This window comes from Petaurus breviceps, unplaced genomic scaffold (assembly GCF_028583685.1).
Source record: "Petaurus breviceps papuanus isolate PSGF00001 unplaced genomic scaffold, PetGlider_PUasm1.0 156, whole genome shotgun sequence".
NCBI classification, from domain to species: domain Eukaryota; kingdom Metazoa; phylum Chordata; class Mammalia; order Diprotodontia; family Petauridae; genus Petaurus; species Petaurus breviceps.
Window position 1 is genome coordinate 262,789 of NW_027185720.1, and position 16,457 is coordinate 279,245.

The 16,457-nt window shown below is 40.5% G+C and overlaps 1 protein-coding gene across 1 annotated transcript in view; it reads right to left on the bottom strand.

Annotated features, from left to right (window-relative positions):
• The window catches only part of PTPRB (protein tyrosine phosphatase receptor type B), a 156,599-nt gene that overhangs the window by 51,092 nt on the left and 89,050 nt on the right, over positions 1 to 16,457 (bottom strand). The window contains exons 11-16 of the mRNA XM_069082158.1: positions 14,422 to 14,685; positions 10,146 to 10,409; positions 6,956 to 7,219; positions 3,770 to 4,033; positions 2,263 to 2,532; positions 978 to 1,287 (exon numbers count right to left, since the gene is read on the bottom strand). Coding sequence (XP_068938259.1) covers positions 978 to 1,287; positions 2,263 to 2,532; positions 3,770 to 4,033; positions 6,956 to 7,219; positions 10,146 to 10,409; positions 14,422 to 14,685 — 1,636 coding nt within the window. The remainder of the gene's footprint in view (positions 1 to 977; positions 1,288 to 2,262; positions 2,533 to 3,769; positions 4,034 to 6,955; positions 7,220 to 10,145; positions 10,410 to 14,421; positions 14,686 to 16,457) is intronic.

Below are 16,457 nucleotides of genomic sequence, written 5' to 3' on the forward strand. Positions count from 1 at the left end.
TCTATCTATCTATCTATCTATCTATCTATCTATCTATCTATCTATCCGTCCATCCGTCCATTTGTCTATCTGTGTAAGTATACATACATACATACACACATATACTATATATATCAATAGCTAGCTAGCTACATCTCTATATGCACATAGAGAGAGAGATGTAGCTAGCTAGTTAAATATCATATATAGATGTACACTTATATATCTCTATATGTGTGTATGTATATATATATATATATATATTTGGGTTTATGCATGTGAATTTGCATTGTATGTGTATATGTATATATGCATCACACCTGTATAAATTTGTATATGTGTATGTGTGTATGTATATATGGAGATGTAGATAGTCAGAGAGTATATAAACAAGGGCTAATACACCATGGGGTAGCTGATAGAGATCTGGCCTCAAAGCCAGGAAGATCTGGGCTAAGTCTACTCTCTGACACATGGCGGAGCAACTCATCTTCCTGAGTTCAAGTCTGGCCTCAGACACTTACTCAGTGTGTGACCCTGGGCAAGTCACTTCACCCTGTTGGCCTCAGTTTCCTCATCTGTAAAATGAGTGGGAGAAGAAAGTGGCAAACACTCCAGTGTCTTTGCCAAGGAAACCCAGGAGTCAGGCATGACTGAAAAACAACTGGACAATAGTAGCAACAGACACAGACACATGTTGGCTGTGAAAATAAGGGCAGAAGAGTTACAAATATGCATTGGTGGAAAGAGTTTCTTCACTGGGAATGCTTCTGGAAATAAAGTCACAGCCCTGCCCACCCTAAAACCCCAGAGGCCATATTATATCCATATTCAGGGTTGGGGAAAAGAGTCATTTGTTTTTTTCTTTAAATACACACACATACATACACACACACACACTATATATATATATATATACTGTAATGTCATCAAATAGGTGTTCTCTGAGTTCTAAAACATATGCTGGTGAAGAAATGGTAAGTTTATCAAGACATTACTTATTGTATGTTGCTGCTTTGGTGGGGGGAGGGAGGGGGTCCTTACCTGTTCTACCAAATATAAATGACTCATTCGAAAGCTCCCCGCTATGAGTGACAATCACCATTTTGTACATCCTGCCTTGCATCAGGTTCTGAAAAGCACAGGACTGAACTCCAGGGTCCACCTTGGCTCTCTCCTGAAGAGTCTTGTCTGGGTTGTACAGGAAGATATTGTACCAGTTTAGTTCTCCCTCAGAGGTTGTCCAGGTGAATGCTAGGTGGCTGGTGGAGTTCTCTGTGATCCTCAGATTGGTCACAGCTGCTGGGACTGGAACCGTGAATTGGAAAGATTGTTAGAATACCAAAGTCATAAATACCCATTGGGAGATAGGCTGGTGATAGAGAAGAGAAAGTGAGCTTTGAAGCCAGAAAGACCAACCCCCAACCCTGATATCAATCACTAGAGAGTGGCAATCATTGAATATACACACAATGACCTTGTAGGTGTGGGCATTTCCTTCACTGATAGAACATGAGAAGATATCCTGCACATTCATGTCTCCTAAAGTTCTGCAATTACATCTGCATCCTAAGTTACAAGGTTGTTTCAGACACATTCCTGACCTTCCCATGTTACACCTTTACACCTTCTTTGGTGGTCTTCAAGAGTTGCCAGGGACCAAAATATCAGTCCATTGCAACAAAGCTTGGTTTAAGAGGGGATAGATACTGGGTCTCTGAATTTTCAATGAGAGAGAAAAGTCCTGGATGAGGAATCTCCCTCCACAAATGCATTCTCTGCAACTTATAGTCTTGGAGAGCTGTCTATGTCTAGAGCTTTGAGAAGTTAAGTCAACTTCCTCATGGTCATATAGCCAGTATGTTTCAGAGGCTAGATTTGAACCCAGATCTTCCTGGCATAAAGATTGAATCTATATTCGCTACTTAATACTACCTCCTATGAACAATTTTAATTTTAGAAATGTGTCATTGAGGGACTTAAACTATGGTCTTCCTTACTCTCAGGCTAGGATGAAAAAAGATTGTTATTGTTCAATTGTGTGTGACTATTTGTGACCCTATTTAGGGTTTTCTTGGCAAAGATACTGGAACGGTTTGCCATTTCCTTCTCCAGTTCATTTTACAGAAGGGGAAACTGAGGCAAACAGGGTGAAATGAGTTGTCCAGGGTCACACAGCTAGTAAGTGTCTGAGGCCAGACTTGAACTCAGGGAGATGAGTCTTCCTAACTCCAGGCCCAGAGCTCTGTGCACTGCGCCACATAGCTGCCTCGTTTAAATTACCTGTCCGGCCTTCAGTTTCAGCCCTGACACTGAAGAGACCTCCGCTGACAGTTACGATTTGAATCTTGTACTTTTTTCCTGGTATTAAATCTTCAAATTTGTGTTGCTTTACTGAAGCCAGCTCTGATTTGTTGCTCAGTAGGGTCCCTTCCTCATTTAGAAGCAGGATGTTGTATCTCTCCGCCATACCAACTGCTCCTTGCCAATTCACGATCAATGAGTGACTACTATATGCATTATCCGCGTACAATCCCTGGACAGATGCAGGCACTGAAAATATCAACAACAAAAGGGAAGGGAACCAAATCAGGTTAGAACTTCCAGGGCATAATAATTCATTGAGAAAAAATTTTGACTGGCCAGATGAACAAAGAAACAAAAAACAATATGTCTGCTCATATGGTAATTTAAAATTATAAACCATTTTCCCCATAAACAATCCAGTGAACTATCTACATATGAGAAGGGCTTTTGAGAAAGTAGTTCTGGGCCTAAATTACCTGATAACTGCTTCAATTTTCCATTTTGCTCTGTATCTAGACCACTGATATATAGATGAGAAAAAAGAGAATGGTGCCGATAAAAACTGGAAAACTGGTGAAAAAACTGGTGCCTGAAGGTTCTTGAGACTCTAGAATTCTACCCAATCTCTAGGTTCTGACTGGAGTTTAACTGTAGCTATGAAGAATCAGTAAGTTAATGTTTAAAGTTTATTGAAGGAACGAATGAATTGCCCTTCTTGTTACACTCCTATTCGCGAAGTAAGTTGTACAAGTGAACTCATTTCAAGACATATCTAGGAGTGAAAAGTAAAACTTGTGAAATGGAAACACATTTCTATTTAAGCAGGGTGCTAATCAAGGCACAAGTCTGCTTTAACAAGTTATTAATAAGAAGCAGATTAGCTAATCATTGAATATTAGAGTTGAAATGAATCTCAGAAGCCATTTAATCCAAATTGAAAGACTTGAAAAGGACCTGAGTTCTAATTCGGCCTCAGACACTTAACATAAAAACTAGCCGTGTGACCTTGGGGAAGTCACTTAACACCAATTGCCCTCCAAAAAAAGGCAAAAAAAAATCATTCTTCAACAAGAAGAATACTTTCAAATAACTAGTTATACAACATGAATCAGAAGCTAAATTTTTATCATCTTTGACAGGTAAAAGTATAACCAGAATTCATTTGGGCACTAATAATTTATTCATTTATTCACTGAGTCACATGATTCTGACAATTAAATTTCCATTTCTTCTATACAATTAGCAACAATAAAGAAAAAAAGATAAAGGGATAGATATGAGAGGGGAAACTATATGGATAATTCTGATTACTGCAATAAATTTTAAATCCATTTTTAAATTGCAAAATTTACTTTCTGTGAATTTCGATATTTTGTGATTTTATTAAATTTTGAGGTTGTTAAAGAATGCTTCATGGACCAGTTTCCCAGCATAAGTGATCTGTTAATATTAACTTAGATCCTTTGTTCATTTTAACACTTACCTGTTCGACCAAGGGTTTCTACCTGGTTACTCAAGGAACCACTGATAGACTCTACCACAATTTGGTACAGTTCCCCCGCTTCTAGTTTGTGAAATGTGTGTTCATTGATACGCTTGGGGATGGTCTGTGAATCAATTTTATGGTTCTGCCTAAATGCTGTCACTGTGTACGAATCCACATCTCCTGCACCAGGTGTCCAATTTACTTTCAGGCTGTCTGTCATCCCATTAGGTGAAACATGTATATTTTTAACAGGACTGGGAGCTAAAGAAAAATAAAAAGAAGAAAGAAGAAAAAATTGAGACAATTTCGATAACTCACTGGGAATATTTCTAACCCAGAGATTTTTACATGTTGTTGTTTGACATCCTGAGATTATCAGGTTTGTTGTAAGAACCTAAATAAGGACAGTAGGTTTGGATGGCTCAATCTGGCTTTTCTGCTTGACTTCATAATATCATAGATTCAGAGGCAGAAGGGCATTTAGAGATGATTTAGTCCAATCCCGTAATTTTAGGGACTAACATACTGAGTTCCAGAGAGAAGTGACTAGTCCAAGGTCATACGAATAGGGACAGGAGCTTTGAATTCATTGATAAAGGGAACTTCCAGATGGAGAAGCTCCCTCTACCAATAATTTAGTTCAGTACCTTCTCTGACATCATCTTAGTGTAAACTACAACACTGAGAAGTTAAATGATTTGTCCAGGATCGTACAGCCAGTATGTGTCACAGGAGGGACTTGAACCCAGGTATTCTTGTCTCCAAGGCCAACTCTCCATTCACACTATGTCATTATGGCTCTCCTAGGACATTCAGACAATTAAGGCATTGCCTTAAGCCAATGAAACCATTTAACCCTTGCACCAACCCTTTGAGGAAGGGGCTATCATTATTTCGATTTTTTAGATAGGGAAATGAAGACAGAGATGAAATGACTTGCCTAGGGTCACACAGTATGTGTCTAGGTTTTTCTGACTCTACATTCTGCCCTCCATCCACTGTTCCACCTAGATAAATACTCTCTCTATTGTGACATGCTCCCTCTTAAGCTGGCAGTGAAGTTTCAGGGTAAGACCAGGCATAAAGAGTAGATGGGAAGGAAGGGAGACTCAGAGTTCAGGGGCTCAAACATTTAGTAGCAAGAGTCATCACGTTCCTTTGGCCAAGTCAGGGGAATCTGGGGTGTGCTGAAAGTGAGGGCAGCTTCCTGGAAGAGGCATTTACTTCATGAAGGCAAACCTCCTTTATTTTTAGACTTCCTGGGGCCCCATCCATTTATTCCAGACCAAGGCCAGTTTCTCCATTGTCTAGCAAGATCTGTCATTACATTTTCCCCTTTGCTTGTATTACTCAGGTTGAAATACATCCTGGGAATAGGCTGAGGCCATTGTTTTCCCCACCAGGTTTCAAATTGACACTCAAAGAGGACCAGGGCTTTGAAAGGAAGAACTTTGAAATGAAATGGCCTTTTTAGTGGCTTAAAAAGAATTCTGGCACATTTTAAATACAAGACTATCCTTTGACCAGTTATTTTCTTTTTAGAACTTCACCTTTTTTTCCCTTTCACAAGATGACTTATATGGAAATGTTTTACATGATTGCACATATATAACTTATATAAAAGTGCTTACCATCTTGGGGGGGGGGAGGGCAGGAGAGGAAAAAGAAGGGAGAAAATTTGGAACGAAAAAATAATTTTTAATGAATATTAGGGGCAGGTAGGTGGTACAGTTAATAGAGTGTGGTCCTGGATTCAGGAGGAACTGAGTTCAAATCTAGCCTCAGACACTTGATACTTGCTAGCTGTGTGACCTTGGGCAAGTCACTTAACCCCAATTTCCCTGCCTTCCCCCCTCCAAAAAGACCAATAAACAAAACAAATAATGAATGTTAAAAATAATCTTCATTGAATTGAAAAAAAAATACTTCACCTTGTTTTCCCATTCTTTCCCCGATCTCTACCTTCTTGTCTATCTTAACTTCACAGAATCATAGAATTTTCTGCAAAGTGTTAGGCCAAAGGCAAACAATCATCTCCTCTCTGTATCTGATCTCTTTTTGATCAATACCCATTAGCTGACCTAGACCATGATCTCAATCCTTATTCTTTTAAAATTATGTTTCCTCTATCTTCTGGTCATAGGGCCCTTAGTCCTGGCCTGGACTTTGGTGGAAATGCAGAAGTACTATGCACATAGTAGCTTATTTAAAATAAATAGTCTAATGAACTATATGGTTATCCCTTCTACATTGCAACTTTCCCCATTGTGTTTTCAATATATTTAGGGTTGGCATAAAAAAGTTAAATGGGAATTTTGGGGGAGTTTTATGGAAGTCACAGATGACATGTGAAGGCCAACAGATGACACAGAGCCTATGACCAAATACTTAACCCAAATTTTACAATAAGGTACTATAAACAACCCATAAAAGAAAGAGAAAAAATAATCAGACTTCTCTGGTATGAAAAGATTTTCCAGATTGTGGGGGCACTGTGCCCCATTTGGAAGGGATAACAATATTGCTAAGGAAAGCTTGTGGTGGTAGGGGATAAGGATGGGATGTAGCATGGAAAGGGTGAAAAAGCAACAGAACGTGTCACTAGATATCTCTGCTCCTTTGTTTTCCCCCCTCCCCAAAGTAGCAGCTACCAACCTCAGGCATTTTGTCTATACTTCGACTGATGAAATCCAACCCTGAATTACCCTTTCCTCCATATGGGAGATAATAATGCATTTCACACACAACCCAGTTTTCCTCCTACGCTGTTAAAACATTTTACTACAATAGTTAAATTGCCTATTTTCATATTTGCTCTATAGTCAGACAAAGCAATGTATCCCAAGTCAAGCAGCCATCCAAGGTCATAGCACAGTTGGAGCCTGAAGCAAGATTACTAAACTTGAGATAATGCCTCTTAGTAGATGATGACATTATGAACTATTTCCATGGAAACCCCACTCAATATTGGGTTTCATGAAGGTCCTTTTTCATTTTCTGTATTGAATGCAAGCTAAAGAGACAAAATGGGTTAAAATGGAAATTTCTCTCATTTGGGCTGCCCAAGCAACATTTCCTCTTCTCCTTCCATAGATGGAACCAATTGGCCTTAGCTATCTCCTGTAATTCTGCCACATCTCTTCTCTTGGTCTGTTCACACTGAACAACTACATTTTTAATTACCTGTCAAGCCCTCGATGAAGGCTGACTTTTGTGCATCTCCGCTGATTGTCAAAACGAGAATCTTGTACAGGCGGCCGGGGGTCAGGGACGTGAACCGATACTCAGTCGCTGTATTTATAAGATGAAGGGAAGGAAGGACCTTCACATCATTGAAGCAAAGCTGAACCTCATACTGATCGACATCTCCATCGGCCCGCACCCAGGTGACATGGAGCTCTTCTGTACTTCTATTACGAAGTGCCAACTCCTTCACAGACTCTGGGACTGGAGAGAGTGGAGAATTTCAGAATGACTCAATGAGAAATGGAAGCATTGGACTGGGGGCAGCTAGGTGGTGCAGTGAATAGAGCACTGGCCCTGGAGTCAGGAGGACCTGAGTTCAAATCCAGACACAGACACTTAACACAAAAAAACTAGCCGTGTGACCTTGGGCAAGTCACTTAACCCCAATTACTTCCCCAAAAAAGCAAAAAAAAAAAAAGAAAAGAAGCATTGCACTGATTGTAGAAGATATAGTCACACGGATGAAACCACAGATCTATTAAAGCATTCAAGTAGAAAAAAAGTGATCCATCATGATTGTAGCTAGGCAGTTAAGTGACTCAGTGTGCAGAATGCTTTGGAGTCAGGGAGACCTGAGTTTGAATCCTGCCTTAGACACTTTCTAGCTGTCAGCAAATCACTTAATCTCTGTTTGCCTTAGTTTTGTCATCTGTAAAGTGGGGATAATAATGCCTACGTCTCAGGGCTGTTATGAAGATCAAATGGGATAAAAGTGCCCGCAAACCTCAAAACTCAATAGAGATGCTAGTTGTTGTTGTTATTAGAAAATGTATTTAAGAACTGTATTCACACAAGTGTAATAGCAATAAGAATGGACTCTTAGAGAGGACCAGTGAAAGAGTGGATAGAGAGTTAGCCTGGAGCCAACATGAGCTAGACTCCAATCCGGCCTTTCACACAAGGCTTGTAACTTTGGGCAAGTCACCTGCCCTCTCTGTGCCCTGGGTAACTCTCAAGGACAATCATTTATAGAACAGTTGCTATCTTCATTTGTGGTGGGAGTTTCCATACCTGGGAGTTCCCTATACCAAGGGAATTACAAATTTAGTCTAAAAGAGTTTAAACAGTATTTTACATGCATTATCTCATTTGACCCTCAAACACCCCTGCAAAGTACATGACACAGATGAGTGACTGAGGCAAGGTGATCTGCAGCTAGTTAGTGACAAGGTAGAATTTGAAACTAGATCTTCCTGAATCCAGGCCTAGCACTTTCTGTGTTTTTTTTGTTTTGTTTTGTTTTTGCTTTTTGGAGGGGGGAAAGCAGGGCAATTGGGGTTAAGTGACTTGCCCAAGGTCACACGGCTAGTAAGTGTTAAGTGTCCGAGGCCGGATTTGAACTCAGGTCCTCATCACTCCAGGGCCAGTGCTCTATTCACTGTGCCACCTAGATGCCCCCAAGGCCTAGCACTTTCTCCAATAATCCTTCCTGCCTCTTAAGTGTGCTTGCAAAAATAAGTCCAGATTGCTTCAAACTGCCACTTAAAATTCTTCATGTACAATTAAGCACAACAATCCGTAAGGTTATTAAAAATGTGCTGATTTTCATGAAAGGAGATCTTGTGTGCTTCATTTTTTAGCATCATAGAATTGTAAAATATACTCATGTCATCCAGGCTGGGAGTTTATGAGAAGAATATAACTTTCTGGTAGGCAGGGGCTTTCTCTCTGTGCAGCCACAGAAGCTTTTAGGGGCTGGGCTGCTTCAGAAACTTTCAAGGCTCTAGAGCCTGTCACACAGCAATGGTCTAATAAATGCTTGGTGGTGGTTTGTGGCTAGGGAGCCACAAGGAGAATGGCAGCCAGTCATCAGACAGGGACTGACCTGCTGAAACAGCAGAGAGACAGGAGTCAGAGAGACAGCAGACAGAGACACAACAGTGAGAGAGGCAGAAGACAGAGACAACAGACAGAGAAAGAGAAGAGTGAGACAAAAGTCAGAGGAAAGGCAGAGAGATAACAGTTAGAGAGACAGGAGTCAGAGAGCTGAGCTAGGAACTTGCAGGGATTGTGACTGGAGAATTAAGGCACCCAGTGCCGCCATGGGGGCTATGGTTCTGTGATCTTATCACCACCGAATATGAAATGATGAAGTCCTACTATTTATGTTTTTTTTTTCTTCTTCTTGGAGGGGGGAAGGCAGGGAAATGGGGGTTAAGTGACCCGCCTAAGGTCACATGGCTAGGAAATGTTAAGTGTCTGAGGATTTGAATTCAGGTCTTCCTGACTCCAGGGCTGGTGCTCTATTCACTGCACCACCTAGCCACCCCTATTTATGGGTTTTATAAACTGAATATTAATGATAACAAGAAAGTAATTAAACTAAGGCCAGCTAGGTAGCACAGTGGCTAGAGTGCTGGGCCTGGAGTCAGGAAGACTTCTCTTCCCAAGTTCAAATCTGGCCTCAGATACTAGCTGTGTGACCCTGGGCAAGTCACACAATCCTGCTTACCTCAGTTTCCTCATCTGTAAAATAAGGTAGAGAAGGAAATGGCAAATCACTCCAGTATCTTTGCCAAGAAAACCCCAAAAGGGGTCACAGAGAGTCAGACATGACTAAAATGACTAAACAACAATAATGACAACAACAAAAATAGTCGCTAAGATTTATAGAGCACTCTACAGTTTGCAAAAGGCTTTGCATGTGTTATTTTATCTGATGCTTTAAGCCTCAGCTTGTCGGGATCAGGATTCTTAGAGAGGGAAGGGGTGAGAACAAACATGTATTGAACATCTAAAACATACCAGGCACTGGGATAAGTGCTTTATAAGTATTATCTCATTGACACAAGTCACATTTATGCTATTCCCAGGGGGAACTCTGCTGGGGAAATGAGTTCAAGTGCTGAGAGACTCCCAAAGATTGAGCCCATGGGAGCGGCTAGGTGGTGCAGTGAATAGAATACAGGCCCTGGCATCAGGAGGACCTAAGTTCAAATCCAGCCTCAGATACTTAACACTTACTAGCCATGTGACCTTGGACAAGTCACTTAACCCCACTTGTCCTGCCTTCCCCCTTCCAAAAAGCAAACAAACAAACAGAAAAACAAAACAGAAAGTACTAGGCCCAGTCCATGAGCTCAGAACCAAAACTCTGAGTCAGAGGTTCCCCAGTTAATGAACTTACTTGTTCTCTTATTCATCCGCTCACTGGCTTCATAATGCCCACTCTTGGTACTAACGGTGACACTGTAGAGGCGCCCGGGGACGAGATTTCCAAAGATACATTCGTTTTCGGTCTTAGGGATGATTTTGGTTTGGACGGAATTGTTCTTATTGGTGATAACAACCACGTAATGGTCAAAGTCTCCAGTGGCATGCAGCCAGGATACTTTTAAATGGTCGCTCATGGCCGAGTTGCTGATGGTAAGTCCCTGGACTTTGGAGGGCACTGAAAGAGAATGAGGTTCGTTAGAAGTGTAGTGCTTCTGCAAAGGAAGATTGCAGGTAAAGGTCTAGATTTGTCCTGCTGTGCATTTCCATCTATAAATCTATAAAAGGAAGAGGCTGGGATAGGGGACCTCTATTAGGTAGCTTTCAACCCTTAATTTCCTATTAGAGATAAACTTAAACAACTAGAAGATAGGAATTTTTACTATGACTACTTCATACAGGTATACTGACACTTGGACAAAATTAGTATTTTGTCCAAATTTATTAGATTTATATATATATATATATATATATATATCTCCAAATATATTAGATTTAGAGGTGGAAACGTATGGTGTAAAATCTTCACTGAGATGAGAAAACAAACCTAGAGAGGTTAGGTGACTTACCCAAGGTGACAGAGAGACAGCAGAGAGAGAGATAGCTAAGCTAGGAAGGAGCAGGGATTGTGAATAGAGTGTTAGGGCTCCCAGGGCAACCATGGTGGCTGTGGGACAGCAATGTTGCTTTGAGTAGAGTTTTTTCCTTTTTTTTTGGAGGGGGGCAATTGGGGTTGACTTGCCCAAGGTCACACAGCTAGTAAGTCCCAAGTGTCTGAGGCTGGATCTGAACTCAGGTCCTCCTGACTCCAGGACCGGTGCTCTATTCACTCTACCACCTAGCTGCCCCCTGCTTTGACTAGAGTTAAGTAGACCCTAGTAGGTATAGGTATAGGTGTAGGTAGAGATATAGATCTAGGTCTAGGTCTAAGGGGGGCAGCAAGGAAATGCTGTTTTTCCCCTAAGATCCTGAAGTCTATTCACTGAGTGCTGAATTTTGAGTTAGCAGGGAATGATACCCAAACCTTGAGGTGGGTCAGTAGTAAGGGGCAGAGTCAGGAATTGAACCCAGATCCTCTGACTCTTCCTGATGTACCAAGTCAGTTTAATTGCTTGTTTGCCCACACTGTTTACTTCAATAGCCCTGATAGGCTATAATAACCTATAAAAATACCACACATGTGAATGGATATTAAAATTTCTAATTGGTGATTAATATTAATGAAAATGATGGTGATGAAAACTCTAGGATCTCAATAGATCTAAATCAGGCAACTGGTAACTCATAGTTACTAGACTCCTTTGCTTTACAATAGGGCATCTGTCTAGCTGAAACATGTTGTTACAGTATTAAAGCTATTATAATTTTATGTTTAGAACTATAAAAAATTCAGTCATAGACTATTATAAATTAATATTTTAAAAGATATGGTCATGGGGCGGCTAAGTGACGCAGTGAATAGAGCACAGGCACTGGAATCAGGAGGATCTGAGTTCAAATCTGGCCTCAGACACTTAACACACACAAAAAAAGACTACCATGTTACCTTGGGCAAGTCACTTAACCCCAATTGCCCTCCAAAAAAAATATGGTCAGTACAAATGGTTAAAAGGAGGTGAGAATACTGAGTACTATGAAGCCAGATTTGGTGCATTAAGCTCGAATCCATGTGAGGGCATTTAACCATTTTCCATCTCCCTTGCTATGTGTTGAGTGTGTGTTGAACATTAGGACAGTGATAGGCATCCTTTCCTCTGAATATTTGGGTACATCTCATGTCCCATCCTTTAGACTGTAAACTTCTTGCCCTCAAGTAAAGGACTACATCATTCTCTCCCTCCCTGCCCTCCACCCCATGTGTTTTCTTCTCCCATTAGAATGTCAGCTCTGTGAAGGCAGGGACTAATTTGTTTTATTTTCATCCCTTGCACTTATCACAGTGCCTGACATATAATAAGCTCTTGGTAAATGTTTATCACCTGCCCACCTTGCCTTTGTGTCCCTAGAACCTAGGATAGTGTCAACCATGCAGTGCCATGGGGTAGAAAAAAGTGATAAATTTGAAGGCAGAAGACCTTGAAGCATGAGCCATGCTGAGATGAGCTGCCCAGTGAAAGGCTTGTAGGCTCCTTTTGATGAAGGATATCTTAAAAAAACAATACTTAAGCTCTATAACCTAGATCTTGCCATCTCCCTCTCTGAACACCTGGAGCACCCATAGCATCCAATTGGCACTTAATATATGATGTCGATCAATCAATGAAGAAGCATTTATTAGGCACCTACAATCTGCCAGACCCTGTGCCATGTCCTGGCGATACAAAAGCAAAATAGGGTTTGCCTTCCAAGAGCAAATGAAGAAGACAATATGAACATTTATATGAAAATAAAAATAACTTACAATTGAACTTTATTATTATTTTATCTTTTCTATATTGTAAGCTCAGTACCCCGTCTTCCATATCTTTATAAACTTAATGCCTATTGCACATTGTAGGTACTCAATAAAGATTATTAATGAGTTCTAGGGCTCTTGATCATATGGAGAAAGCACGATATTTGTTTTATGAAGGATTGACCTACATTTCAGGAAGAAAGATTTTATGCAAAGTTGATGCCAACTTCAGAAGATCATTTATGCAATGTACTAATTACAGATGATTAAAACAAAGCCACATCGCCGAGGAGAGTGAGCCCAGATTTGACATACTAAGCTTTCAGCTAATTGAATAGTCTGAATCTCCTTCTCTATCTGTATTGGGTATATGCTGAGAGAAGGGACTTGGGGGCAAGGGACAGGTATCTCTTCTTCAAAATGTATGTGTAGATGCCACACATCACTTTCTTAAATAGTAAATTTCTTGAAGTCAGGGACTGTTATTTTGCATCTCTGTGTTCTGGAGAGTTAGTGAATTGTTTAAAATGATGCTTAATTTTCTTTTCTCTGTGTGTGGTTGGAAACCACATACAGTGCCACAGATTTAGAACTGGAAAAGACCTTAGAGGTCATTTTGCCCAATTTCTTCATTTTACAAATCAGGAAACTGAGGCACAAAGCGGTTAAGTGATTTTCTCAAGGTCACCCAGGTAGTAAATTGGCAGTCACTTAGCTCTTCAGTTCTCTTTTCAATGAACCAATTAGTTCTAAGAAGTTGCCCTTGTTTCCAGACTACAAAATATTTTTGCCAAAATGTCAGATTGACATCTGTGTGACTTGATTATATATATATATTAGTTATATGACCTTAAGGAAGTGACCCAACCGATTTCTGTTCTAGTCAACTCTAAAACTATGAGCTTCCAAGAAGTTGCCTACCTACATTGATAGTTTCCTAATTTGGGAGTTCCATATGATCTTCCAACTCTGCAATAAAATGACTTAGCCAGTTCCCATCCCCATCCCTATCCCCATTTCCATCTCCTCCTTTATCCCATTCCCATCCTCACCCTCATCCCCATTCCCATCTCTATCTTCATTCCTATCCCTATGCCCATCCCCATTCCCATTCCTATGCCCATCCCCATTCCCATTCCTATCCCCATCCCCATGTCTATACCCACCCCCATCCCCATTCCCATTCCCATCCCCATCCCCATTCCCATCCCCAACCCTATCTTCATCCCTCTCTCTATGGAAAGGGAAATGTAAAGACTTCAGAACTTCAGAAGAAATCCCTGAACACCACTTAATGATAATGGAAGTTTATGCACTTGAAGGAAGACACAGTACTTGGCACCAGTCTGTGTCTGTGATCCTTCTAAGTGGGGAAAGTAATAGATGTTTGCCCACATAAGGAGTTTCTGAGGTCAAAAGGATCTTCAGAATCACGTAGCTTAGAGTTGGAGAGGACCTCAGAGCCCATCTAATCTAATTATTAGAACTCTTTTCCTTATATCAAACCTCTTTGCAACTTCTTTTCATTGCATCTCCTTCTTTCCCTATGGGAAAAGAAAAGCACAATAATCATGCTTCTACATGACCACCCTTAAAATACTTGAGGACAGATCACCCCTAAGCGTTATTTTCTGCAGAATAAACATCCTTCACCTGGCCTCATTACAGTTTTCTGACTTCAGCTGCAATCAGTCCCACAATGACACTACCACGGAGCTCTCCCAGGATGAGAGCCCTGGGAATGGCCTGAATAACCAGCCTCAGGCAGAGTATCCATCTCTGCACACATTCTCACCTGTGCGCTCCTGGCTGAAGGAATAGTTCTCATATTTGCCACTTCTTGTTGTTATAGTCACGTTGAACAGTCGGCCAGGAGTGAGGGAATTGAAGGAGCATTCGCTGGTGGATTTTGCAATAGCAAGAGACTGGACAATCTTATCACCGTGAGAGAGGGTCACAGAGTAGCTATCTACATCTCCAGGAGCTGGTAGCCAAGAAATGCTGAGGTAATCACTCCGACCAGAATTATTCAGCGTTACTCCACTAACACTAGCAGGGACTGGGACAAAAGAGAGAGAGAGAGCAGAGAATGATCAGTGATATGTCATTGTCGTCAAACAACAGCAATTCCTGGCATCTAATCTGATCACATAAGAATTCAAGGAAAAGTTAAGATTCCACATTATCTTTTAGAACACTGGAGTTCTTTACATCAATCACAAGGTCAAGTCAGATAAAGCCCAGGAATCCTTAATAATAGCTAGCATTTATATACCACCTGAAGGTTTGCCAAGCTTTTAACAAACATTTTATTTGATCCTCAAGACAACCCTGAAAAGTGGGTACTATTATTATCCCCATTTTACAGATGAGGAAACTGAGGCAGGCAAAGGTAATGTGGGAAAACCCAGAGTTACGTAGCTAGTTAAGTGTCTGAGATCGGATTTGAACTAAAATCTTTCTGACTGTATGTATAGAACACTATCCATACAGATATACTCCCACTGTGTAAATAAAATACTGTCACTTCTGCCATTTTTTAAATGGGGTGGATATTTTTCTGCTTCTGCTTTAAAGTATTCTAAGAATAGAGTATTTTTTAAAATTTTTTTTATTTTATTTTTTTTTTTTGTAGAAATCTGCTTTGCTGATAAGGGAACAGTTTAGCAAACCAAGATAATCGCTAACATGAAAATGTTGTCTGTGGTAAAGTGTGAAGAACTGAATGGCTTTTCTCAAAACCCTCCCACATCAGTGCACAGTGAAGTTCATGGTCTCTGGTAATCCATCATTAGGGAGGGATCAGTAATCCTCAGTGCTATGGAGCCCATTGAGACCCATCACAAAAGCATCTCCTGCCCCCTAGTGGTAGGAAGGAAGTCGAAAATCGTATACGTGGGATGCTAGTAATGCATGGTAGTTCCTTATTTGTATTTATAAACAAGGGCTGATTCTTATCAGATGATGTAATTACAGTCCCAGCTATAAGCCCATGGTCAACAGATATTGACAGAATATTGTCAATCATTTGTTTCACCAGAGTATCCCTAGTTTATTGTGGGCATCATTGCCCGTTAGAAAAATGCCGGTTTCAATTTCCACAAGCATATTTGAATAACAGACTTGTATTTCTCAGAAAGAATCTGGATGTTTTTTATATTCACAGAAAATGAAACGGTCATTATCGTAATACAAAGGTGTCAATTCAAGCAACAAGTGTTTATAGGAATTGGGGACTGGATTTCTAATTTCATTAATATTAGATGAGAGAACTCCCTGTACCAATACAGGCTGGCATTTTTCTCTGCAATTTAGAGTCTTAGTGAGTTACCCAGAGCACTAAGGCTAAGTAACTTATCCAGGGTCACTCAGTCAGTGCCAAGGGCCATATTACCATAGATATAGAGTTGGAAGGGACCTTGGAAGAGGTCACAAATTCCAATTCTTTCATTTTATAGATGAGAACACTGAGGCCTAGAGAGGTTAAGTGACTTTCCCAGGGTCACACAGTCAGTATGTGCCCTAGGTACAAGCATCTGGTACCATTTTGAGAGTTTCTACTGCTACATTTTCAGCATGAGTATTTATACTTCAGAAATCAGCAAATGCAAATCAGGGCTTGATTTATTGCTTTGTTGATCATTCAGATATGAGAAAGTAATGGAGAAAACATTAGTGATGAAAATCAAATTTTAAAATGTATTGAACATATATCCCCCTCCCCCAAGAGCCGGTTGTTAAAAGGACACTATTGCCTAGGTACAACTTGAACATAGGTCTTTTATTCAAAGGCCAACTGTCTATCCACTACACCACAGTTAACTATCTAAG